The sequence below is a fragment of the Dama dama genome, chromosome 18, assembly GCF_033118175.1.
Source record: "Dama dama isolate Ldn47 chromosome 18, ASM3311817v1, whole genome shotgun sequence".
In the NCBI taxonomy this organism is placed as follows: Eukaryota; Metazoa; Chordata; class Mammalia; order Artiodactyla; family Cervidae; genus Dama; species Dama dama.
Window position 1 is genome coordinate 73,632,149 of NC_083698.1, and position 26,706 is coordinate 73,658,854.

Here is a 26,706-nt window from a genome sequence, read left to right on the forward strand (position 1 = left end):
AGCAGGTTGGTGTGTGAGAGACGCACAGTCGTCTGCAGCCTCATGACTCAAAGGCTGTCCCCCAGACACGGGAGGAAGGAGGACCTTTTCTGCTGAGTCTGTTTAGAGAGCACCACACCGTCACAGCTCAGCACAGCCCAAAGAGAAAGCTGACCAGCCCTGGGAGCCCAGCAATGGCCCTCCCCTGACCATACCTAGCCTGACGAGGCCTCAGTGGGGAAAGGTCCCGACTATGACCCAGGAGAGAAAACTGGAGAGCAATGAAAAGGAGGAAACTCTGTGATTGAACATCAAGCCAGAAACCAGCCAGAAGGTGGACCATACTCAACCAGATACCTGGGTCAGCCGTGACCCTTGGTTGGGAGAAGCGCGGGGATATTTCTGCCTTGGAAGCCTGTCGAGGAACGCTGAGGGGTCCCAGCTCCCCTGGGCTGGCTGCGGCACAAATGCTGGATGACAGAGCCAGGATGGAGATCGCCAAGAAGGAAAAGGTAGCTCTCTGCCACAGTCAGTTTTCTAGAAGAGTTTCTTCCATGTTCTTACATTCCGTGGCTTGTTTAACTTGACCGAGTGTTTGTGCCTCCGTAGCTGAGTGTATGCGCAGGCGCTTTAGGGACAATCTGCTGGGAGTGAATTGTGGGGCACTGGCTTGGCTGGGCACGCTGAGTCCTCTACCTGCTGCTCTAGAGTCCAGCCCTGTGACCTGGGAGTCACTGCTGCCAGGAGGCCTGGGAAGTGACCCCTGCTGGGTGGAGGGTCTGGAGAATTTAAAACCCCAGCTGGGGAGGGGGGTGGTGGGATGTGGGATCTTAGTGGCAGAACCAACTACCTAGCCACTGAGGCAAGACTCAGCAGACATCGTGAGAGCTCTCAGATGCCCACACCTCCCCTCAAGAATCACTTAAGCCCAAGAACTGTTGCTCCTGGTAAGAAGTGGAGAGCAGTTACTTTTTCCAAAACAAAGAAAAATCCAGACATCCTGTGAGCCAGCTCTGTGCCCAAGCAATGAGGAAAGGAGCCAGAACTGGTGACAGGGTGGAGGGGAGCGCCTGCCCGCTCCCCTCAGCCAGGCAGGGTGGGGGAGATGGGGGAGAGGGCCCGGATCCAGTCCCTTTGGCATGGTTTCCCCCTCACATGTCTTTCCTTCTCCTTCTTCTGTGAAATGACGAGGTCAGCATAAACACTGGCCTGGTTCTGCTCCTGGCAGGGCTAATGATGTTAGGAGAAAAACAACCAGCCCGGGTCGGGGCGCCCACAAGCTGCAGGCAGCAGGAAGCCCGCATCTGCTGGTCACCGGGGCTCTGACCGGAGTTTGGATGAGAAATCCTATGCGGAGGGGCCATGGGCGGGGGGGGGGGGGGGGCAGCTGGAGAGAAGGGAGAGGGGGTCTTTGGCACAAGCAGAGAGCTGGCACGGTGGCAGTGAGAGGTGGGGCCTGTGGCCTGCTGTGGGGGAGCCCACCACATCAGACAGGGGCTGGCCCATGCCGCCTTCTTGTTTGTCCCGGGGATACAATGCTCCCCATGGTAAACTGTTTCTGTTCCACATGCGTGGGGTGCTGGTTGGCTCCAGAGTACTGGGGGGATGGGGGTCACCAACAGCCTTGTCAGGGTCAAGAGGAGAGGGAGGCCTCTCCTCTGGCCCATTCTTTAAAGGGGCACCAGAAACATCAATCGTCAAGATAAATATTTTAATGCAAATTCTAAAGAATCAAAAATAAATGCAAAAAATTCTGATGAGCAAAATGCCGAATTTCCAAAGAAAGAGGGCCCAAGTACTGCTGATTTGTTCACTTGTCTCAGGCCTGTGCTGGCTGCCCTTACAGCGCCAGTCAGCAGGCTGCCAGGGCCAGACAAGGGAGGTAGGGGCTGTTGGCGATGCGCACACCCCTCCTGTCTGTCCCGGCTGCCCAGAGGGCCCACCTCTTGTCTGGGAGCTGGGAAGCTTCAGCTTGGTTTCAGGGCCCTCCTAAGGGTCTGAGGTCTTGCTGCCAGGCCTGCCCAGGTCCAGCCCTGTGCCCCTGGCAAATGCTATCCTCACCACTAGCCATTTGGCCTGGAGCAGTGAGCAATTTCAAAATTGTCCCCAGCAGGTTGGCTGGGGCTGTATCCACTGCAGGCTCCCAGAAAGAGAGTGTTCTGGTTGCATTGGAGGGGCCTCAAGTGTGGCTGATTTTGCTCTTTCTGTTTCCCTGGTGCCTCTTGCCTATGCTGACATCTCAGATCACCTGGGGTCATCCTCTAAGTCTGCAGGACTGTGTGGCCTCAATACCATTTTTAGTGACTTCCCCGGGGGGATGGCAGCTTCATACATGGTTCTTCTAGAGCTCCTTGGGAGCAGGCCTGCTCCTGTGATGCCGCTTCCCCCCACCTCCAGCCTGTGGCTGTGGAACCTCAATACTCTGAGTCATTCCCTTGGCGTGGAGCTCTATCTTTGCCCCATAGTTCCATCATCTGTAGACAGGTTAAAAATATCTTTTTCTTTTTTTAAAAGAATTTTTTGATTTGTATTAGTTCAGGTATACAGCAAAGTGAGTCAGATATATATGTGGGCTTCCCTTGTGACTCAGCTGGTAAAGAACCCACCTGCAATGTGGGAGTCCTGGGCTCAATCCCTGGGTTGGGAGGATCCCCTGGAGAAGGGAAAGGCTACCCATTCCAGTATTCTGGCCTGGAGAATTCCATGGACTGAATATATATATATATATATATATATATATATCCTTTTTCATGTTCTTTTCCATTATAGGTTATTACAAGATATTAAATATAGTTTCTGATGCTATACGGTAGATCCTTGTTTTTATCAATTTTTTATATAGTAGTGTGTATCTATTAATCCCCAATTCCTAATTTACCCCTCCCTCCCTCTCTTTTCCTCTTTGGTAACCATATGTTTGTTTTCTATGCCAGTGAGTCTATTTTTGTTTTGTAAGTTAGTTCATTTGTATTATTTTTTTAGGTTCCACATATAAGTGATATCATATGGTATTCGTCTCTGTTTGACTTACTTCACTTAGTGTGATAATTTCTAGGTCTATCCTTGTTGCTACAAAGTGGCATTATTTTTATCTTTTTTATGGCTGAGTAGTATTCCATTGTATATATGTACCACATCTTCTTTAGGGCTTCCCAGGTGGCCCAGTGATAAAGAATCTGCCTGCAAATGAGACTAGGATTTGATCCCTGGGTCAGGAAGATCCCCTGGAGGAGGAAATGGCAACCCACTCCAGTATTCTTGCCAGGATAAGTCCATGGACAGAGAAGCCTGGAGGGCTAGAGTCCATGGGGTCGCAAAGAGTCGGACACAACTGAGCAAGTGAGCACACACACACCACATCTTCTTCACCTGGTCATCTGGCAGTGGACATTTAGGTTGCTATAGAGTTCTATCTCTTGATGGCCACCACTTCTGAGTGGCCTCAGGTTGGGTTCTTGGAGCCCCCTTGGAAGTTTCTGGTCTATTCTTTACCCTCTCTCATCTGTGCCCCTCTGCTAGTGGGCAGAAGGGATGGGGGCTCCATGGCCCATTTAGTTAGCTGTGTGTGGTGGATTTGGGGAGCACTTTTCAGGAGGAAAACTGGGGAGGTGTTTTACTCTGCCCAGGTGCCAAAATAAAATACCATGGACCAGGTGACTTAACCAACAGACATTGCTTCCTCACAGCTCTGAAGACTGGAAGTCTGAGATCAGGGTACCAGCATGGTCAGCTTCTGGGGAGGGCTCACTTCTTGGCTTGCAGACTGCTTCTTTATTGCTGGGTCTTCACATAATAGAGGGGGGATGCAAAGGTAAGACAGCATGCTGGTCTCTTCCTCTTGTGGGGACTCCACTCTCATGACCTCACCTAACTGATCATTTCCCAAAGGCCCCACACCCTGATACTATACACTGGGGGTTAGGGCTTTGGCATATGGATTTGAGGGAACACAGATTCAGTCTATAGCACTGGGGTGGGGGGAGAGCTGGGGAGGGGGCGGACCTCTCTTCATTCAGCCTCCACAGCTGCCCTGGGCACTGTGCTGCTGAAGCAGAAGGCTCAGAGATGGGGTGAGAGTGCATCACTCAGCAGGCATGCTCTCCCAGTTTCCCCCGCAGAACTTGTCCCAGCCTATCTGGGGCCCCTGCCCCCTGAGCTGGTTGGAGGCCCTACTACTGCCAGATGCTCAGGACACAAAGCTCCAGGTGGCCCCCAAGCAGATGTGTTGGCAGAGGGGCCAGAGTGGGGAGGAGCAGATGGCTCCCCCGAGCAGAGTGGTGATAAGACCCTGAGCATGGGGCGACCGGGCTCTTGGGACCCAGTAAGGTGTGGATTCAGCAGTGGGGGCTGGGGCCATGCCTGCCTGCCGTGGGCCCCTCTCAAGCAGGAGCTGCTGGCTCTGAGCATGTGACACGCTGTCCCTGCGGTCCCGCAGGGGGGCTGGGCTGGCAGACTGTGAAGCAGAGACTGCTCCAGGAGAGCTGAGCAAGCCGCCTGCATCCCAGGCCCCAGGGTCCAGGCGCCTCAGAAACAGAATTAGAATTCCAAACATCTCCCTGCTCCAGAGAGGCATTGTCGTCTGGGGTTTCTGGGGTCAGGAGCAGGCCAAGGGGACCCAGCAGTGAGAGGCAGTAGGGACCCGGCGAGGCCCATGCCTGCTCCGGCAAGAGCAGGACCGGAGGGCAGAAGGGCTGAGAGAGAGAAGAACAGAGAGGAAGAGAGAGGAAGAGAGAGGAAGAGAGAGGAAGAGAGAGAGAGGCACAGAGTGCTCTCGGCCTCCTCCCCCAGTTTCTGCAGAGCTGCCCTGAAACCACCCTGAGGCAAGAGAGATGAGAGTTGTGATGAAGGGAGGCCCTCCGGGAAGGATCTGGAATACCCGCCCCCCCAGTCCTGTGTCAGAGGAACAGGCCCGGCCCCTCCCCTCCACCTTCATCTCCCTTCCCGTCTCAGATAGATACTGATCCTAAGGACAATACAGTTCTGTGTGTGTGTGTGTGTGTGTGTCTGTCTGTCTGTCTGTCTCTTCCTCTGTCTCGCTTTCTCTCTGTTTTTCTGTCTCTCTCCTCCTGTCTCTTCATCTCCGTGTGTCTCTCACTGTCTCTATGTGTCTCGTTTCTCTTTCTCTCTTTCTCTGGCTGGACACACAGTGAAAAGAGGCCCCCTTTTCCTCCCCAAACCCCCTCCCTTCCACATCACCCCCTGCGCAGGTCCCTCCAAGACTGGAATCCCCTTGGCCCCTGCTCTGCACCCCTGCTGTACTCAGCCCCAGGGTGTCCCTGGGCCCACACACTCCTCTCCCAGGCCCCTTCCCTCCTCAGCCTCTGAGGGCCTCTGGGGATGCTGCTTGGCGTCAGCCAAGGCCCCTGGAGCTCTGACTGCTGCCACCTCTTCTCTTATGCCATGTATTCTATCCCTTTATTTCTGAAACAGCAGCTGTTTCCTGGCGACCAGTTTGTGTACAGGCCATTGAGCTATTTGGAAAAGCCTGTTTTATAGGACTAAGTTCCAGTAAGTACACGTGCCTGGTGAGGATCCATTTCTGTTTGTTTACTTCTGCTCCAAGGAATCCCTCGCTGCAGCCACTCACGTTTCAAATATAGCTACAGCACTAGCTCCAGCCTCCCCTTTTCTCAGTGAGGTTTAAACCCATCTGGCATGTTTCTTAAAAAGCGGGGTTTATATCTGGAAAGAGATGTACCTTCTACCCCAGAAAATGGACCACTTCCCCCTGACTCAGATGATGGCTTTTTTGGTGGTGGGGGTGTCCTTTTTTGCTTTTTGGACAAGTGTTTACATTTCCTCTCTTTGGTCTTGGACCCTCCTTTCCAACAGAGTCGAGCTCCTGGTCCAGGCCTCTCCCTGACCCCTAAAAAGGCCTGTCTGGCTCATCTACCTCCAGCCATCGATGCCAGAGGTCCTGGCTGTCCTCCTGAGGGCTGGGCTGGGCCAGGGTGCTCCAGCTCTGAATCTTCCCACAGGCTCCTTGAGCTGGATGCTGGGGGTCCCGCCAGCAGCTGGAATCAGCGGGAATTGCACCAGCCATAAGCTAGACTGCAGGGAGGTACCTGGGAAGGGGCACTGGAAGGAGCGGGGCTACAGAGGCCATGAAGGTTGGAGGGTGTTCCTGGAGCCAGAGCAATCCTGTGGGATAAGGGGGATGAGGGGCCAGATGTGGGGGCTGGCCATACCAGAGAGCCTACCTTTCCAGGTGGGCAGCTAGCACCCCCTGGACCCCAATTCCTCAGCCCCTCCGCAGTCGTCCTGCCCTGCTCTTGATCCCCAGTCCGTTCCCATGCTCCTCATGCATCTTAGTCCATCTCTGCTTTGCTCTCTTAGCTGACACCTGCCCAGGCGGGGGCAGGGACAGACAGGGTGTTCCAAGTATCCGCCCCCAGTGCTGGACGCAAGCAAGAGGGGAAGGGCCTCCGTGATGGGGTCCTTGGTCCCAGGTCCCCACCGGCCGGGTCTGCCCGATGCTCAACTGCACTGGCTGTTCTGCTCAGAAGCTGTCCTGCCCCTAATGTCACAGAAAGAAGGCTCTGCAGGCAGAGAAGCCAAGTGACTTGCTGAAGTCACAGGGGTGAGTGATGGAGACCTGGGTTCAGCGAGCACATTTGTTCTTCAGCAGTGACTTCATGAGCCCAAAGGCAGCTGCTGGTGAGGGCAGAGCCTGCCCGGGCTCTGGAGTCAGCTTCCTTGAGGCCTTGTGAGATCTGGGCGGCTCTGGGCCTCACTTGCCTGGTCTGTAAAATGGGTTAATAGCAGCGTGTGCCGCATGGGCTGGGTGTGGAGACTTCTGCGAGGTGGGGTCAGAGGGCGATCGGATGGAGACTGGGGAAACCAGGAGCTTTTGAAGTTATGCTGTCTGAGAGCCCCAGGGCTCTGGGTGGAGGAAGCATCCCCACACCCACCCAACTCTGTGAAGGAAGGCGCTGCTCACTGCTCCAGCGTGGACACTGACTACACTGCTCCTTGGCTCCCACCCCTCCAAGGGGCCTAGCACAGCCTACCTGGGGATATGTAGTCAGGACCACAGCCTTATGTCCAACGAATGCCTATAGATGCCTGCTGACCTTCCAGTTGACCCTGACCCTCCACAGCTTGGCAGACCCCTAAGCCCTGGGCAAACCACATAAATGCTGAGGAGTGGTGGAGCTAGCTCCCCACGGGCTTTGGTCCTTCATGCAGGGCCCGTGGGGGCCCACTCCTGCTGGCCATCCTGCCCAGGGGGGAGCTCTGCTGACCCCCCACAGGACAGTGGGGACAGACCTGGGTGAATGTGCTTCCTGCCCATGAAGACCCAGCAGATCTGTCCTTCATCTCCAGGGGAGGGGAGGGGTGGGAGAAAATAAAGAACTCCTTTGGTTAGCACTCCCAGAAAAGAAGAACCAGTCTGGGCACCCAGCAGGGAAGGAGGCGGCTCCACCTCCAAGGACTGCCCTCTGCCCCCAGCCTGTGCCTGGCAAGGCTGTGGGTTCAAACCCACTCTTTCCTTTCCTAGCAGGGAGGACTTGGTAACTTTGAAATCCCTCCAGACCTCAGTTTCCCCTCCTGTACTATGACCTGCCAGGGCTACTGTGGGGGCGTGAGCCCCTAAGTGTGTGCCTCTCAAAGGGGTGAGTAGAGGAGCCCCTCATGCTGGGTAACCAAGCACTGACCTTTCCAGAAGAGCTTCCCACTGAGTAGAAGGCAGAGAAGTCCCACAAGTAGACAGGCAGAAGGAAGGTGATGCCACACTGTGACACACCCTCTTCCTGATGATACAGTATCCTCACTCTATGTCTTGGGACATCATTTTCCCATCCACAGGCTCACATGAAACTCGTGTCATATACATCAAATATATATGTATATGACCCGCATGGCTCCTGGATCTAGCCAAGGTCCTGTTTCCTCCAGAGGTTCCAGGGCAGCATTGTTTCAGCTGATGGGGCTGAGGGCCATGCACACAGGGAGAAACATCAAGACCAGTGTGCTGGGGGAGAGCAGCTGCTTTCTTCCCCTGGCCCTGGCCCGTGTAACCCCCTTAGGCTCACCTGCAGGCAGGGGGTCCCTTAAATATACTATGAAAAAAGCCAGTGCATACATTTGTAAAGAAAAAGTCAATGAGAATGGTGATAGATGTCTTTTAAAATAGCCCACGAGGGGCCCACTATTTTGCGGTGATTTCAGTCCATTACAAAGAAATAGTGAATGTTTCCCTATTCACACACTCACACACACACAATCATATAATCACTGATAGAAGCAAATCACTTGGAAATTATAATAGTAGTGTGAAAAAAATACCATCAGGCAGGACTCGGGGTTTCCAATGACCGAACCTGAGTCTGCCCAGGAGGAGATTATGGGACAGGAGCAGCATTGCAGCCCTGGGTGCCAGCCCCTCCCCTGTGTCATCCAGCTCCCTCTGTGGGTGTACATTTACTACCTCCACACCTGAGAGAGGGCACCTGCCTGGAACCTGCTTGACCAGGTCTGTCACAGGCCCACGTCTCATCCCATGGTACAGCAAACGCTCGTAAGCCACCATGAGACCTCAGGCAGGGAAAGATATGTCAGGGGGGACATGAGAGAGTGGCCAGCACCCTCTCTCTGAGACCCCTGGGTCCAGTGAGGTCCACATGCCCACATGTGGTGTCTTGGTCCAACAGGTGCTGGTGGCCGTGTCTGCTCCTTTTGTGGTCCAGCCAGTTTATGTTCAAACTGCTCCATGGGATGGGGTGCACCTCTATACCTGTATTTGCTTGTGATGAATCGGGAGCCGTCAGAGGTTGTGCCCAAGGTCACACAGGTGGGCACGTGCGGAGCCGAGATATAGCCAGACCTCTGGACTTCCAAGAAAGCCTGGACCCATTCAGCCTGGATGCCAGGCCTCACAGGTTCTCTGCCATGCTCTGGACCAGTGACCTCCTGCTGCTGTGTACAGTCCTCCTCCGGGGGACTCTGAGGCTTGGCAGTCCTCTTAAAGGCGGGTACCAGCTGGGGACACATGTGGTAGGGTGATCCCTTCCTACCTCACAACACTGCTCATCCCTCACAGCATGTCTGGGAAGCACAATTGCCCAGAGTTATATTTATTAATGTGGATACTTTTATTAGTGCTAAAAGGGATTCCCAGGTGGCGCAGTGGTAAAGAATCCACCTGCCAATGCAGGAGACTAAGAGACGTGGGTTCAGTCACTGGGTCAGGAAGAACCCCTGTGGTGGGAAATGGCAACCCACTCTACTATTCTTGCCTGGAGAATCCCATGGACAGGGGAGCCTGACAGGCTATGGTCCATGGGGTTGCAAAAAGTCATACACGACTGAGCACATATTCACACAGTTGAGATAAAAATATAAATGCTGGCCCCTCTTTGCATGAGTTTCTTATAGCTTCTGTAAGAAATGATCACAAATAGTGGTTTAAAACAAAACAAATTTATCAACTGACGGTTCTGGAGGTCAGAAGTCTGAAATGGGTCTTCTGGGCTAGAATCAATGTGTCAGCAGAGCCAGTTCCTCTGCAGGTTCTAGAGGAGAGTCCATGTTCTTGGTCTTTCTGGCTTCTGAAGTCCATGTGCATTCCTTGGCTCATGCCCCTTCTTCCACCTTCAAAGTTGGCAGCTGCTCCCTCCAGCCTCTACGTCTGTCATTACATCTTCTCTGACATTCCTGCCTCCCGCTTATAAGGATGCTTATGACATTATTGGGCCCATGAAATAATCCAGGACCATCTCCCCATCTCAGGGTTCTTAAACATCTGCCACGTCCCTTTTGCCATGTAAGGTCACGTTTCACAGATTCCAAGGACTAGAATGTCTTGGGGGCTGTGGCTCTGCCTCCCACGCTGCCCCCACCCCCACCTCAGTGATGAGTGCAGCCCTGCCTGCCTGCCTTACACTTTGGCTCACTGGCTTCGAGGACTTTTTCTTTTCAGCTGTACATCACCTCCCCCATCCCAACATACATACACACACACTTAATCAAATTCTGACACGTTTAGTCAAAATAAAATAAAAGAGAACATACAGAGCTATTTCCCCTCATGGGCAGCCCTGAGGAGGGCAAAAGAGGAGGCTTCCCAAACCCAGACCCATGCAAGGTCACAGCTTGAAATTTTCTTTGCATTTGGAAATTGGTACCAGTGTCCTGCATGGCCCAGTGGAGGGCAGGAGGGACCAGGCTAGGGGAGGGGCTAGGGGTCCACTAACAGTAGAAGGAAGGGACTGAGGACCAGGAAGGGTGGCTTGTGGGCATCTTAGAGAGTTTGGGATGAGGTATAAGTCCTGGCCTTCCTGTCTGTTCCTTTCCAGATGGGTTGGCCAGGAAGGCCGGCAAGAAGGGATACTGCATAGGGACCTGTGGAGGAAGCTAGCCAGACAGGATATGTCTGTGAGGGCTTGGAGGCAGGGAGAACGTCCAGGAGGGGACACCGTGGGTGACAGGAAAGAATCACTAGTGCTGGAGAGAATCACTGTCCTAGGGGACAGGCACTTGGACTTGGCACTTCCTGTCTGTGAGGATGAAGGGACAGCAACACAGGAGTTGACTGCTTTTTCCCTTGTGCACGGCTGAGTGTTCTGCTTGTGTCTGAAGGTGACTCTCAAGGTGCTAGCCTTCTCTCTAATGCAGGCACAACTCCACACATCACTGTCCAGGGGAAATGCAGGGTTTTCTAGCAGCTGTGTTACAGAAGTAAAAAGAAATAGGAAGATTAATTTTCATAAAGCTTTATTTAACCCACTATAAACAGAATATTAAGGGCTTCCCTGGTGGCTCAGATGGTAAAGAATCTGCCTGCAATGCAGGAGACCTGGGTTTGATCCCTGGGTTGGGAAGATCCCCTGGAGAAGGAAATGGCTACCCACCCCAGTATTCTTGCCTGGAGAATACCATGGACAGAGGAGCTTGGTGGGCTACAGTCCATGGGGTCGCAAAGAGTCAGACATGACTGAGAGACTAGCACACACAAACAGAATATTATTGGGACTTCCCTGGTGGTCCAGTGGTTAGGACTCCACTACACTGTTGAGGGCTCAGGTTTGATCCCTAGTCAGGGAACTAAGATCCTGCAGCATCCATGCTATGCAGCATGGTCAAAAGATTACATATATATATAAACAAAACAAAAATCCAGAATATTATCAGTGAAACATGCAATCCACATAAAAATTGTTAATGAAATATTTTACACGCTGTGGTTTATATTGCCTTCCAAAGCCATGTATATTTTCCACGTACAGCTTCTCCCAATTTGGACTTGCCACGTGTCAAGTGACCAAGAGCCACATGTAGTCAGTGGCTACCACCCTGAATAGTGCAGTTGACAGCTTCTCTGATAGATGATTGTCCAGGGATTCGTCAGGATCTCTGGCCATAAGCAATGCAAACTCAATGGAAGCAGGGGAAGCAAAGAGGGGATGGACTGGCTGATGGGACCAAGTTCCATGTGCTGAGGTGAGATGAAGGGAGGGGAGCAGGATCTGAGGTCCAAGGGTGGCCGAGGGCCCTCTGTCCACCTCTGTCCGGGGCTGGTGTCGCTTTCCCCTCCGGACGATGCGGCCATAGAAACTCCAGACTCACAGCCTTACAGTGTTACAATCAGAGCAAAAGGAGAACTCTTCTCCGTGAGTTCCGCTACACATGATTCCCAGGAAGGACTGGGGGCTCTGCTGGGGCAGCGTACCCACTGGAGTTCCCAAGGTGCTGGCTCCCTGAGGCACTAGAATCAGCTGCCTTATGGAGTCAGAGAGCTGGTGCGGGACACAGGACAGGGGTCCTGTTCTGGGCAGGCCCCCTGACCCTCGTCCACGCCTGTCCTTACTGCAGTGTGGTCTCCAGGCAGCCCAGCTCCCTTCACCAAGCCACTCACGTGGGTGCTCTCAGCTTTGGCCCAAGGCCGCCTGTCTGTCTCGCAAAGTACATTGTTGCTGTGTGTTCTCCTGTGGCCAGCTGGCCCCCAGCAGCCTTTCTGCTCTCCTGTCCTCCCCACTCCCCTTGCCTATGCTGGCTGTCCCACTCCAGATCCTCGCCTTGTAAGTCAGCTTACTTTCCCTACAGGGTCCAGAGTGAGCCATTATCAGTGCAATTCCAGCGGGGCTTCCCCTGCACAGAGCCTCCCATGACCTCAGCGCAGAGCCAGACTCTGAGAAGACAGCCCTGACTGTAGCCTCACAGCCTGAAATCTGCCACCACACTCTGGCTACCCTAGACCCAGTGCATTCACTGTACCCAGCCCAGCTCCTGGGACTTGGCTCCTGTAGGTGTCCTGCCTGGCTACTGGCCCCAGGAGCAGGGCTGACCAGGTTGCAGTCATAACTTTAAATTCTGTGGGGCTCTTCCTGTATCTCTTGTGGAAGCATCCCTCCTCTGAGAACCAGGACCCCTGGGCCCACAAAACGTCAGGTTGCAGGTACAGAAAGAACAAATCCCCTCACATCAGTCATGAGGAGTGATGAAGAGCCCTTGGTTCCCAGACCATGTATTTTACCTTTTAGGGACACAGCATCACCCAGTGGTGGTTAGAGTGGACACTGCACCCTGGAGGACACGGGTCCCTTCTACTTGGGGGCGGGCATCTTCAAGCTGACAGCTCAGCTGTGCCTTCAGGAGGTTGTTTGACTGCTCTATCGGGGGCAGCTGCTAGGTGGGAGGACTAGTGCGTCCTGATTGTGTGCTCACTGCCAAGCCTCCTTTGCCATGAAGCAGGTCCTTGCTCTGCGGTCGTGTTGTGGGGGATCTCGGATCAGTAGATTTGAGGTCCCTTGGTTGGTGGTACTGGCACTGGCTGAGACAGTGAAGGTAGGAAAGGCAGATGTGTGCCTGGAAGAGCAGATGAGTGGTTGCCCCTTCTAGAGTGGAACGGTTCTGTGTGATCAACTTGTACCAGGTTGTGGCTGGTTGGTCCCCTGGAGGAACTGTGTCACCCCAGGGGTTTAAGGTTGGTCTCTGACACTGGCAGGTCATACATTTGACAACAGCAAAAGCTAGGCTGGCCTTGGCAAGACGGAGCTTATGCTTTGGGGCGTAGACACAGCTTCCACATCCGCCGCCATGGTTAATGGTTTGTGGTGGCATCGTGGTAACGCCGAGAAGCTACTGACATGAGAAGCTGCCAGCCAGCCCTCCGCGGGCTTGTGCCGTGCCTCTTCTCTAGTAGGTGGCTTCTCACAGGCTGGAACTCTGCCGACTTGTTCCTGAGCACCTGGATTTCTCTACACTCCTCCTCCCCGCCCCATTCCTGTCCCCAGTCCTCTAATCTCGCTCCTTCCAGCTAAGCTGTTCACTCCTGTCCATGGTCTGTGGGTACCTTCACGTGTGGGCCATTTCTCTCTCCTCACAAGGGGAGTCACTGGGTGCCTGCCCCAAACTCTGACTCTTGAGAGCCTTTCTCCCCATTTCTGTCTTCCACGGCCACACCCCTGAGTGGGACTGCTATCTGCCAAATGCCGGTTTCCAGCTTGCACCAACAGGCCAAGCTGACCTGTCTGTGGGCCAAGTGGGTGGATTTTGCCCCCCTCCGGCAGCCAGACAGAGGGAAGGCCATCCGTGTGAGCTGAGGGGGGCATGGGGGCATCTGTGCAGGAGTGGTAGTGACAGGAGGTGGGTGTGAGCCTCCTGCTCCTGCTTGAGCCTGACTGCAGACACCCTTCTTCCGTCTTATGATGGGTGGCTGTGGCATCTGCCTGATCTGATGACTTAGCAGCTCTGACATCACCCAGCTCAGGATGGGCAGTTCTGGCCACATGACCGGTCACTCAGTGTCCCGTGGTTAGATGTTCTGTCTCTATTGGGGCCCAGTGACAGACCAGGAGCTGCCTTTCAAGTGGTGTTTTGTTCTCTGCTGCAGCTGGTGGGCCCTTGGTCTAGAGCCTGGGGTCCGGTCTGTGACACTCCTCTTGGGGTTTATCATACTCCACACAGTGTAACATCTCAAGTATCACAGCTGCCAGGTCACATGGCCTCAGAGTCAGGGCTGACTGTGGCCGACTGGCTGCAGAGCGCTTTCTTTCTCTGGCTCCACTTAACCTATCAGCCTTCTGTTTCATCCAATAAATATGTTAGAATAGTATCACCAAGTGCAGAATATGCTGCTTCCAAAATCTGAAGAGGCTTATCAAGCACTACACACCTTTCTTAGTGATAAGAGAAACAAGGCACAATCATTTGTTACTCACTTTAAAGTAATTGCCCCTGGCATGTCTCAGACCACTGGGCCCCTGCAAATTTTACGGAGGTGGCAACCCCTGAGGCTTTTTGAGATGTGCCTCACCACGAGACATCCATGGTACTTGACTCTTGTGTTCAACTAGCATGATGTCCAACTAGGATGATGTCATCAATGTGGTGAGCTGATATAATGTTCGGTGGTCTGTGTAGATCAGATGGTTTCGGTCTCTTGGGACCATACTGTGACGGAGAGCAGGAGAATTCACAGACTGAGGCTGGGTGCATGGGGGACATGGCAAGACAAGGATGGAGGCAGATTCACATTTAGCAGAAGTCAAGCTGCAGTCTAATCCCATGGGGAGCTCTGGGGCATGAATGGCCTCATGTGTGAGTTGTCTCTCCTGAGGCCAGGTAGCCTTTGCCCTTCTACACTGGGCAGTTATTGGTTGGGGGCCCTGGTAGGAGGGTAGGGGCTGCCAGATTCAGCAAATAAAAATGTAGCAAAAAAAAAAAAAAAAAGCCCAGTTATATTTGAATTTCAGATAAACAGCAAATAAAATTTTAACATATGTCCCAAATATTGCACGACATACTGTATTTTCTCTGCCAACCCTGGAGGCAGATAACCTCCCAGGTATTTCTGAATGGGATGACTTTGTAGATTGAAGGCAAGTCTTAGGAGAAGGGCCCAGCTGTGAGCTGTTGGGAGCCAGCTGGGGCAGGTGGGGGCGGGTACAGTGCCTGTACAAGGGGATCATGGCAGCCTCCAACATCTACAACGTGATAGGTTGTGACATGAACAGGATTGTGTGTACTCCATACAATTATAGCCACCATTGAACTCTTTAAGAGTTAAATAATTAGGTAATTGGTGTTTTGAATGTTCCATATTATGCAAAAATCACTGGTGGGTTGCTATATATGAACAGAGTTTTAGTGATATCTGGATAATTGGATGGAGTTTTTGGATGGGCATCTTTGCCTTTCATTTAAAACAAGGAATGAAAAAACAAATAAATAAAACAAGGAATGTAGGCTCTTGCTGTTGTAAATTAGTTCTCTAAGATGTTTTCAAAGTGATTGTAAAGCTCCTGAATATAGCTCGACCATGCAGGGAATCCATGTGGGGAGCAGCAGCAGACCCAGCTTGACCAGTGGCATCGTCAGACCTGGTGTAAGTCAGAGGGTGGGACAGAGCCCCCACTCCGTCTGCAGGTGGTAGGGCTAGAGCAACAGGAGTGCGTGTGGCAGACCCCTCGTGCTGTGGTCCCACAGCCACCGCCAGAACCGCAGCCTCTGCGAGGTGGCCCAGCTATGTCAGAGGACCAGGTCCTAGGGAGGCTGGGGGCGGTGGCTGCAGCCCGTCTCCGCTCACTTCCTCCACTCGGGCCTTTTCCCCTGGAGAGCCAGTTGTTAAACACTTTCCAGCTGAGTTTCCATAACCTTGAAGGGCGTGGAGTCCAGTTCCTGCCCCACCTGCTGGGGGCTTTCCTGAGCCACTCTGTTGAGGGTGATTACCAACATGTGCCCCTCTTTGGGCTTGCTCACATGAAGAAAAGCAGAATAACTTGTTAGTCCTCATGCGACAATTATGGTCTGTTAGGCTGTACCCGTGGAGAAGGCAATGGCACCCCACTCCAGTGCTCTTGCCTGGAAAATCCCATGGACAGAGGAACCTGGTAGGCTGCAGTCCAGGAGGTCTCGAAGAGTCAGACACGACTGAGCGACTTCACTTTCACTTTTCACGTTCATGCATTGGAGAAGGAAATGGCAACCCACTCCAGTGTTCTTGCCTGGAGAATCCCAGGGACTGGGGAGCCTGGTGGGCTGCCATCTATGGGGTCGCACAGAGTCGGACACGACTGAAGCAGTTTAGCAGCAGCAGCAGCAGGCTCTACCTGACATCAACGAACACTGAATTCTTTGATAGGCTCATAATCTCACATAAAAAATAGTCCAGAGGTGGCTCCCACCCCAATACAGTGACACCCCGATGGCAGACTCTGGGTCAACCCCGCGGTTTGTCTTGTCCTCCCCATCATGACTGTATGGGGTACCAACAGATCCAGTGATGCTCCAAATGCAAGAGGGGTGGGGCTTCCGCTGCCACATGTTCTCTAGCTGCCTCCCTCCTATTGTCTCCAGAAGAGGAAGGGGGTGAGGCCAGGCAGGTCCAACTCCCAGCACTGGGTGCGTTGCCACAAACGGAGGCTCTTTGAGTAAGAATGAAGGGGAACCAGCTGTGGGTGGCAAGAAACAATGTTTGCCCCTACCCCTAAGAGCACACATATCTAGGGTACTGCCCGGGAGCAGGCCACCCACCTGACCAGGACCAAGGCTCAGGACTGTTTTATAGGCACAGAAACTGAAATTTTGAATATATCACTTATCTGAGATCAGGTAGGTTGCAATATCAGGTAGATTCCAGCTCCCTCTTCCTGTTCCAAGTGCCATGAAGGAGCTGGAACAGGACTTCCAGGGTCATGGTTCCTACAAGGGAAAGACCACTGCCCAGGGAGGCTTGAGGATGAGGCAGCTCTCTCCAGGGGCCCCTGTCTTTTTCCATCAGTAATTCGGACCCCTGACTCTTCTACTTCGTCTGTTACTCTTCTTATTTTAATGTTGATATAAAATACATGCAATGAAATTCACCTTTTTAATCAAGATTACTTTTTGTTTTTATAGATATAATTTAAAAATATTTATTTATTCATTTGGCTGTACCAGGTCTTAGTTGTGGGATTTTCTTTTAAAAATTTTTTTATTTGCTTATTTTTGACTGTGCTGGGTCTTCATTGGGCTTTCCTGGTGGCTCAGATGGTAAAGAATCTTCTTGCAAACAGGAGACCCAGGTTCGATCCCTGGGTCAAGAAGATCTCCTGGAGAAGGGAATGGCAAACCACTCCAGTATTCTTGCCTGGAGAATCCCTGGATGGAGGAGCCTGGTGGGCTACAGTCCATGGGGTCTTCATTGCCAGGAGAGAGAGTTTTCTCTAGTTGTGGCAAGCAGGGGCCACTCTCTAGTTGCAGTGCTACGGACTTCTCATTGTAGTGGCTTCTCTTGTTGCAGAGCATGGGTTCTAGGACACTCAGGCTTCAGTAGCTGCAGCACGTGGGCTGAGTAGCTGTTGCTCATGGGCTGTAGGGCACAGGCTCAGTGGTTGCTGCTCACAGGCTCAGCTGCCCCACAACATGAGGGATACTCCTGGACCAGGGATCGAACCCATGTCTCCTGCATTGGCAGGTAGACTGTTAACCACTGGACCACCAAAGAAGTCCCAGTTGTGGGATTTTCAATCTTCAGTTGTGGCGTGTGGGATCTAGTTCCCTAAACAGAGATCAAACCTGGGCCCCCTGCATTGGGAGCATGGAGTCTTAGCCACTGGACCGCCAGGGAAGTCCCTCAAGTTTGCTATTGTATTTTTTTTTTTAATTTTTAATTGAAGGATAATTGCTTTACAGAATTTTGTGGTTTTCTGTCATACATCAAGAAGAATCAGCCATAGGTACACCCATATTTGCGTATTTTCTGTTAATTTGTTTCTATTTTTATCGTTGTTGATTCCTTTATTCTTAGGTTTACTTTATATTCTATGTGTTGGGTTTTTTTTTAAATATCTTTAGAGAAATTCTTTGCTCGTTGATTTTTCTTTTTTGTAAGTGAATTAAGGGTTCCTTTGAGTTTTGCTTTAGCTATTATTTGTACTTTTTATATTTGGTACACTCATGGTTATACATTTATAAAAAGGGCTGTAACCCAACTCAGATTTCCTCTTTAGCCGAAGTGCCATTTACAACAGCCTAATTTCCTTTGTGTACCCTTTGAGTGCATTATTTCAAGTCACTATAAATATATGTATTGCTCCAAATGCCTCTGACTTTGTTCTGCTGGCCCCTCAATCTAGAATGTGCTTCTCTGCTGGCCATTTCCTGCTCATACATCAAGGGCTGCAGGAAGAGGTCCTGAGAAACCCTGTTCTCCAGAGAACCCTCCCAGCCTCTTTCATGTTCCCCCAAGACTCTGCAGCTCTGCCAGTATCAGTTAGTATTTGTTATTTGCTTGTCTCTTCTGCCAGATTGTAAGGTCCTTGAGAACTAAAAACTAGTCATTTTCATAACCTCGGACTGAACACAAATTAGGTGCTCAATAAATCTTAAATAAATGTGTGATTCAATCCCTTCCGAAGCTCTGTTTGGGTCATTAGTGCTTTCATTCTGAGAGTTAATTAGGGCAGGTTTAATCGCTGTAACCAATACCAAACAGGAAATGGATCTACAGAGCCGAATTGTGTTTGCTCCCATGTTACCTCAGCACTATCCTGCCTCCTTTGGGTCCTGAATGATCCTGCAGCTAGCCGATGTGCAGGACACACCCTGTTCCTCACCCAGTCTCTGCCCCGATCCCTCCCATGGCCCCAGCCTTTAGGTTTCACCCCCACATCTGGCCCCAGGCCTTCAGGCCCACCTGTTGTCAGAGGCAAGCACTGTGCTGGACAGACCTCTGCGGCTGCTGCGGCTCCCCCCAGCCACCCCTCCACTCCTCCCCACCTCCCCTGGCTGAAGCTGAGGTCTCTGAACATCTCCATCATGGAAGCAGCTCCAGAGCTACTTCCTGACCCCCAGCATGTGCTTGACCCTGGAGGGACCATCCCCATCTAGTCAGACTCATCTTCCAGCACACCCAGAGTCAGGCTGAACCGGGGGTGAATCCTGGTTAAGTCACTGATGGCTGCTGTGTATCAGAAATCCCTTCACTCCCCTGGGTCCCAGTGTCCCCACATTTAAAAGGACGGCCCTGAGCTTGCCGGCCAGTTGTGATCCATGTAAGCATCTAGCACAGCAGCTGGCCCATGGAAGGCACTGGGTCCTCACCAGCCGTGGTTACCGGGACCCCAGCCCAGTCTGCTGTCTCTTGGCTCATCTCCCCCTTCCTCTGTCCCTGACATGGCCACACTACCTGATACCCTCTCATCACCAGGCCCCTGGTCTGCCCTTACACGAGGGCGCAGCCAGTCTCCCGGCAACCCTACTGTAAACAAACACTTGCAACACCATACTGACCTCCAGGCCCTGTTGCATCAGGTCAGGGAGTGCCCACACTGTTGCCCAGCTGGTGGGGAGGGCTGTCAGGCTAGTGGGGAAGGCGCTTGCAGGCGGGGTTCTCTGGTTCCCAGCCTCACTTTCTTTCCCATGGAATATGGAGTCTGGTAATCTGACCCATTCAACTTTGAGCCTCCATCCTCAGAGCCTCTGTGCAAAGATAGCAGATAAGGCCCAACCTTTTGTTTTTAACTTGATTTTTAAATGCTATTTCATTAGTACAAATCCATTGCAGAAAGTGCAGGACATATAGATAAGCAAAGAGGAAAATAAAGTCACTCATATTTCCATCATCAAGATAACTACTATTACTATTTTTCTGTATTTCCTCCCACGTGTATATCATATATACACATATATGACAGGGTCTTCCCTGGTGACCCAGCGGTTAAGACTCCAAGCCTCCACTGCAGAAGGCACAGATTCAATCCCTGGTTGGGGAATTAAGATCTGCATGCTGTGTGGTGTGGCCAAAAAAAAAGAGAGAGATTTAAATATATATATGTATGTATAGGTATATATGTATACATATATATATGTATGTATAAATAAATATGGGAAAAATGGATTGTGTTATATTTTTAACCTGTTTTTCCTCTGTATTTGTCATCTATTACTATATAAACACTTAGTGGCTTGAAACAACAAAACTTAATCTCACACCATTTCTGTGGGTCTGGAATCCAGGAGTGGCTCAGCTGGGAGGTTCTGGCTCAGCATCTCTCCTGAGGTTGCAGTCAAGATGTTGCCTGGGGCTGCATCATCTGAAGGCTCGACTGGGGCTGTTGGATCTGCTTCCAAGGTGGTTCGCTCACCTGCCTGGCAAGTTGGAGATGCCCGTTAGCAGGTGGCCTCAGTTTTTCTCAGTAGACCTCCTGATAGAACCTGAGTGTCTTCATGACCTGGTGCTGGCTTCCCATAGAGTGAAGAAGCCAATAGAGAAATGCGGAAGCTTCTTTGTCTTTGATGGCCTAGCCTCACACTTCAGTCCATCATTTCTGCAATAGCTTGTTAGTTACACAAGTTAGACCTATTCAGCATGGGTGGGGCCTACACAGTGGCTTGAATGCCAGATATGAGGCTCACTGGAGGACCTTTCAGAGGGTAGCCACCATGTTCTCTCCTTTAAAAAAAATTATTTATTTGGCCTTGCTGGGTCTTAGTTGGGGCATATAGGACCCTTGATCTTCACGGTGGCATTTGGACTCTTAGCTGTGGCATATGGGATCTAGTTCCCTGGTGAGGGATCACACCCGGGCCCCCTGCATTGGGAGCATGGCGTCTTAGCTACTGGACCACCAGGGAAGTCCCACATTCTCTTTAAACAAAGTGTCATTAACATCTTTCCATGCCAACTGAAGCAGATCAATCTTATCATTTTAAACGACTGCATATAAATGTAGCATAGTTTATTTAACCAATTTCCTAAAGTTGGGTGTGTGGATTATGTCTCATTTTTTGATCCTATAAAGAGTAACCTGGAATATCTATCACTGAATTTGTTAGATTATTTCCTAGAGATAAATTAAAAAGAAAATTAAATCATGCCTATCAATCAGCTCCTTGAGCAACCAAAGGATGAGGACACTAATGAGGACATAGAAGTCCTTCAGCTCCTACTCTCTCTAATACCCCACATCTCTCTCTCTCCCATTAAGTCAGGAGCTCACTATCTGCTGAGACATCCTAGCCCATTGCTGGGCAGCTCTGTTGTTTTATTTTTGAGAAAGTCTAAGCAGAGACCACATTCATCCAACTTCCTTAGAACAACCCTTGTGATACTGAAAACTCTGTGTCCCGGGCATCCCTCAGGAGCTATTATCTTTGATGTCCTCCCTCTCCTGGCCTCTCTTCCCTGGACAGGTCTGTCGCTTGCTACAGTGATCCTTGACTCCAGCCCAGTGCTGACCCTCTGGTGTCACTCCCTCACCTGAAAGGGAAGTGATGAGCCAGGGCACACCTCCTGTGGTGGGAGCATAGGAGAGCTGGCTGAGGCATGAGAGTCTGGCTCTGGAGGATTAACTAGTGTGGGCAAGTGGGTGTGTTGGCCTCCTTCCTTCTTGCCCTCACAGGTGTAAGGAGGAGGCCCAGGAAAGGGGTCTGGGGAAGGATGCTCACTGGTCAAATTGAAAGCCAGAGAGGGCCCTGGAAGTCCAGCAAACCAGAAAGGGACCCAGTGATCTCTGCCCAGCCCTGTCCTCTCCAGCCTCCCAGAGGACAGAGCTGGGGGATTCTGATCCTCCTGTCAGGTGCTGTGAGCCTGGACCAATAGAAGGGCAGCTGCTCCTTGGTCTGGCCCGTCCAGAAGGCCAGTGTGGGGACTCCAAACCCAGGGATGAGTCCTGCCCCCTCTGTGAAGACAGAGGCACAGAGCCAGGGTCTGGTGGGACAGTGATCTGTCACATGTGGGTCTGGTGAAGCCCGTTTTGCTCTATTTTGGGAAAGAGATCAATCATGTCAAGGGCTTCCTTGGGGATGACCACACTGGCCATTGGCTGGAGAGCCTGGCATTCTGTCCAGACACCCGGCCCACTTGTGAGCTCTTGCTAATTTTAGCAGTGCTTGGCAGCTGCAGGCAAGTCCCACTAGAAAAGTTCACTCCCAGGCAAGGAGCTGGGAGGTGGGGAGGAGGGATGGTTCTCAAAGTGAGCGCTGGCCTGGACTTTGCAGACCCCAAACCCAAGAATGACCTTCCCCACCTTTTGAGGCAGGTTTTGATGATTTACAGTTGAAGACTTTTGATGAAAATAAGCATTTTCTACTTGGGCGGGGAGGAGGGGGCATGGGCCTGAGGTAAGGGTGGAGTCAGTCATCAGAGTGGTGCCCTGCCTCCATCTACTCCCCACCCTTGCCCCACCCCTCCCCTTCCCACCTCCTGGCCCCACCCCCAGCCCCCAGCGACCATCAATCCTCACCCCCAGCCTACCCCTGCCTCAGCCCAGGCCTGAGCCTGGCTCTCAATGACCCAAATGATGTCTTAGGTACACCCTCCAACCCTTCATTCAACCCACCTGCCTGATTGGACAAATGATGGCTTTGAGGGCTCAGGAGAGGAGCCGAGAGTCTCAGGAGGTCTCTCACCCTTTGCACCCCAGTTTCACAAGGAGTCTGCCTTGCTCAGGTCCTCAGGCCAGGCCTCCCTGCCACCAGCCTGCCTCTCCCCTCCCAAGCGCAGTACAGACCTCAGGGGAAAATTGGCCAGGGGTCCCCATGGTCCAAGACCAAGACCAGGTCCAGATTCTTCATCCCACAAAGGATCAGGCCCTCAGCAGCCCCCTCCCAGCCTGCCAGCTCTTCAATGTGCTTTCCTGACCTGGGCAGTGTGAAGACTGTCCATCCTGGATGTCCAAGGACTGGAGGGGACATAGACTGGTTCTGCCCCCTCTCCAGAAACTCTGGGCAACAAATCTCCACCCCCGTGGGCTGAAGGCATGGGGCACCACTCCACAGCCGTTGTCACTCCTGACCCCACGCAGGCCTCCTTTGCTCTTTCGGCCCTGCCTGACTCTGTGGCAGTGGGCAGAATATTTTAGCAGCTGCCTGCTGAATGTTCTCTGCAAAAGCCCCTGGCAGCCTGAGTGGGCAGCTCTCTGCTCCAAGGCCCATAGCTGCACAGGTGGGCCCCTGACTTCCAGGCTACAGGCCAGCCCTGTGCCACAGCAGGTGCAAGTGTCTCCACCTCCCCCCAAACCTACCTCTTGGCCTCTCAGAGAAGTGGTGGTGGAAGCCACAAGGAGCCAGGTCCAGACAGCTTTGAACCTGGTGAGGGTCACTGCAAAGCCAGGTGAGTGGTCCCTGGGGCCACGGCTGGGACAGCAGAGGTCGGGGTGACGCTGGACCCCCTGGAAGGAGGCACGGAAGCTAGGCAGCAGCTGATCCCTCCACTGTCCAGCCTCTCTAGGAGGGGTCTCCATGGACAGTGTCTTCTTGGGGACTTGCTCCTGGGCTGACAGAGCCAGACTGTCTGCTGTGCTCTGGCCTCACAAATCCAACTGCTCCTTGGCACCGACATCCCCTTGACTAGCAGACACACTGACATGCCAAGACCGGGTGGATTCCCCCAGCCCTACCCATACTTCTCGGTCCGTGGGACCTCCCCTCCTAGTGCGCAGCCATCCGTGTGCAGATAGTCCTTAAGGCCACAGGTCTGGACAAAGCCATTGGATGTATAGGTTGGAAGCAAAGTGGGAGGGGCCAGTTTGGTTGGGCAGAGATGATGGGGGCTGGGTCTGTGGGACTTGGTTGAGGACGACTGCCCTCTTTATGCCATATTTGGCGCTTTGGGACCCCACTTCCTTGGCTCAGGAAAGAAGGCAGGACATGCTGCCGGGCTTCCTTCTGATGGATGAGACAGGTGAAGGTGTGAGAGTGCCTCCCACCCCAGCATAGTACTGGGAGGGCCCCAGAGGGCCAGGGCATGGGACCCCTGGGCAAATGCTGGACACCCTGGGGGCTTTAGAGGCCATCCATTTCCCTGGAGGGCAGTGTGAGCCCCATGTGCGTTCTGCTGCAGCCACTGGATGGCTGTGTACACACAGAGGGTGACCCTGGGCCAGCTGCCACGTACTCCTGGGGAAGCAGTTCCCCAATCTGCCAACCCCAGACCTGCCTTGAGAATCCCAGGAGAGCCAAGATGGGAGCACCCAGGAGAGCCAGAGGGCTGGGGCACCAGAAGCCGGGATCCTGGGGGCCATGGCACTGTCAGATGGTGGTGGTGGCCCTGCCTGGAGCATAGTAGAGTTGCTCAGGCAAGAGACCCCCCCCCACACACACACACACAATATTCGGGTGTAGCCGTGAGCCTTGATGCTGTGTCCTGTGACCTCTTGGTGAGCAGGCAGGGGTGCATCTGTGGGGTGAGAGTGGGAGACAGGCTCTGTCTGTGACCTGGGGGACAGGTGGCTTCTTGGGGTTCCTCAGGCAACTCCCTGCAGTCCCTAGGCTGCTCAACAAGACCTTTAAGCCAGGGCTCCTGGACACCAAGCCCGGGCTCTGGGAAGGGCTGGGCAGCCCAGTGGGGTGGGGAGGGGAGGTGGTCTCAGAGCCAGTGCCCGGGTTCAAAGCCAGATCTGAGCTGTCTAGATCTGTGGCCTCAGAAAGGAAGTAGGGGTAATAAAATGCTTGGGTCCCAGGGGATTAAGCATAAAGGAGAACTGGAGATGCCCTGGGCAGGGTCTGGTGCACAGTGCCTGCTTCTGGGGATGTTCGCAGGGGGTCTGTGAGGCAGACCTCTTCCCTGTGACTTGAACCCCACCTGTACCCACCTGGACACACAGCCTTGAGAGTTGAGGGACTGTGCAGTTAGGAGCACCTCCTCTTGGGGTTGCAGGCTAAGCGTGGTGCCTGCAGATACTCAAGGAAGGGGTTTGCACCGTCTTGGAGGATGATCCCCATGTCAGTCTATGGCCACCTGCAGTGTTGGTCTGCAGCCACGGAACCTTCCAGACCCTTTCCAAACATGTGCCCACATGGGCCTGGACACAGGGAGTGAAGCCACTGGGTCACGACCCCTCATGGGGCCAGGCTTACGGCTATTGGACAGGCTGCCGTGATGGAAGGAGAGGGGATAAAACCCAGCGGGGCCTGAGGGCTGGGCCTCTGCAGGATTAGCATTGCTTTTGATAAGAGCCCGTGATGTCCCACAGTCCTGTTTGGGTAAAGATGCCAGGCAGCCCTTGTGTACCTGGCCTTGGGTGCTGGACCCATGCTGTGTGTTGGCTGCCTGTGGCCACCATTTAAAAGATGAGCAGACTCTAACACCTCCTCTTGTGCCAGGGATGCGAGGCAGCTTGTGTAGTATATTCAGCTCAGCGCCTGGCATACTGGAAGGATTTAACGAATGTTAATGTTACTATTCCTTCTTGGCATGTTTTATGTTTGAAAGTGTGTGTGTGAGAGAGAGAGGGGTCCAAGCTGTAGGTGTGGGCCTCTGAGGACAGCCTGGATGGATTCACAGAGCATGGGGGCCTCTCCAGGGCTGTGTCCTGTGAGAAGAGCCTTGGGGCAAGCTGCACCCCACCTCATGCCCAGAGCTGCAGAATAGCTTAGCAAACATTGATGTTTGAATCTGCGTGCTTTGTTGTAGACTTTGTCAGCCCCATTCCTGTATGACCTTCTGTGAGTTTAAGTTTTAAGCAAGGGGTCTTGGTAAGAGAATTGGTTCCTAAGTAAGGATCTGTATCCATTAGAAATGCTTTGGGCTTCAGGAAATGAAAGACCTGACTAACCATGGCCTTAAGTGATGAGTGCTCGCTTCCACAACCGGCACAGGGAGGTGTGTGGGTCCAGGGCTGACTCAGCATGTCAGTGACGTCATCAGGGCTGGGCTCACTCTGCCTCTCTTCACTGCCATCCATAATATGCTAACAGCCTTTTCTCTTCAGCCTTGTCTCCTCATGGTTCGGGATAGCTGCTACAGTGCCGGTTATCACACCCTTATACAGCTATGTACACAAAGTTGGCAGGGCACTGACCTTCCCCAGAGGGCCCTCCTCCTGCTAAAAACAGGCTTCCCTTCACCTGCCATTGGCCAGAACTGGGCCACAAGCCCAACTATTAACCAAATCACCAGCAAAAACGGGACAGGATAACTGGGCTTGGCTTAGCTCAATCATGGGATGTCCCCTCAGCCTGGTGAGGGGCAGTCTCCCAACAAAATGTGGGCTATCAAAACTGAGGAAGAAGGAGCAAATAGCTGTGTCGTCTCCTTATTGGAATTCAGAGCATCTTCACCCCCGAGCTCACATGGAAAACTGCCAGCAAAAGAGGGTGAGGTTGTTGAAGAGTGGATCCATGGCTTTTATTTGAGTATCTGCCCTTTCTTTTTTGGTCCGAATATCCAGGGAATCAAAATGGCCTTTTCTGCATGAATACGTGCTATTGTGCAAAGAAGGAAGGGCCACCATACCACTGTCCACATGCAAGGTCAGAGCAGGGTCTCTGCTTCCTGGGGATTCATGGGCACGGGTACTGTGTTTACACCCAACCTCGTGCCACCACGAAGGGGTGAGTGAATGGCCACTCCTCCAAAGAGTGTTGGGAAAAGACCCTCGCCCAGGCTGTCCATACTCACAGGAATGGTGACATTGAATCTATCTTTTATACATAGGGACCCTTCCTCCCTCTAGCAACTTCCAGGCTGTGGACACCATGCCCAACAGACACCTCTAACTAACTGGTGTCACCTCTAACTGGTGCCTTGACTAACAATGAAAATTTGCACCACTGGCCCATTTACTCCTTTAGCATAAACTCCTAGAGGTAGAGTGATCGGATCTTTTAGACAATAATGCCAGCTGCCCATCACCCTCTAGACAGGCTCTTCCAGCCTGTGTCTTACCCACTCTCCTGGTTAGCACCTCCCTCTTCCCCTGACCTGGATCAGGGGTACAAAGGGAGGTGCCTCATCTGCCCTCTGCCCCTCACCCCCAGGCTGCATTTGTTTAGAAGGAGTGTTGGGACTCCACTGTCTTA

At 52.6% G+C, this 26,706-nt stretch overlaps 1 protein-coding gene across 1 annotated transcript in view; it reads left to right on the forward strand.

The window, feature by feature from the left end:
• Nucleotides 1-367: 367 nt before the first annotated feature.
• Nucleotides 368-26,706, forward strand: part of GCK (glucokinase) — a 36,663-nt gene continuing 10,324 nt past the window's right edge. The window contains exon 1 of the mRNA XM_061165617.1: nt 368-491. Coding sequence (XP_061021600.1) covers nt 447-491 — 45 coding nt within the window. The 5' untranslated portion in view covers nt 368-446. The remainder of the gene's footprint in view (nt 492-26,706) is intronic.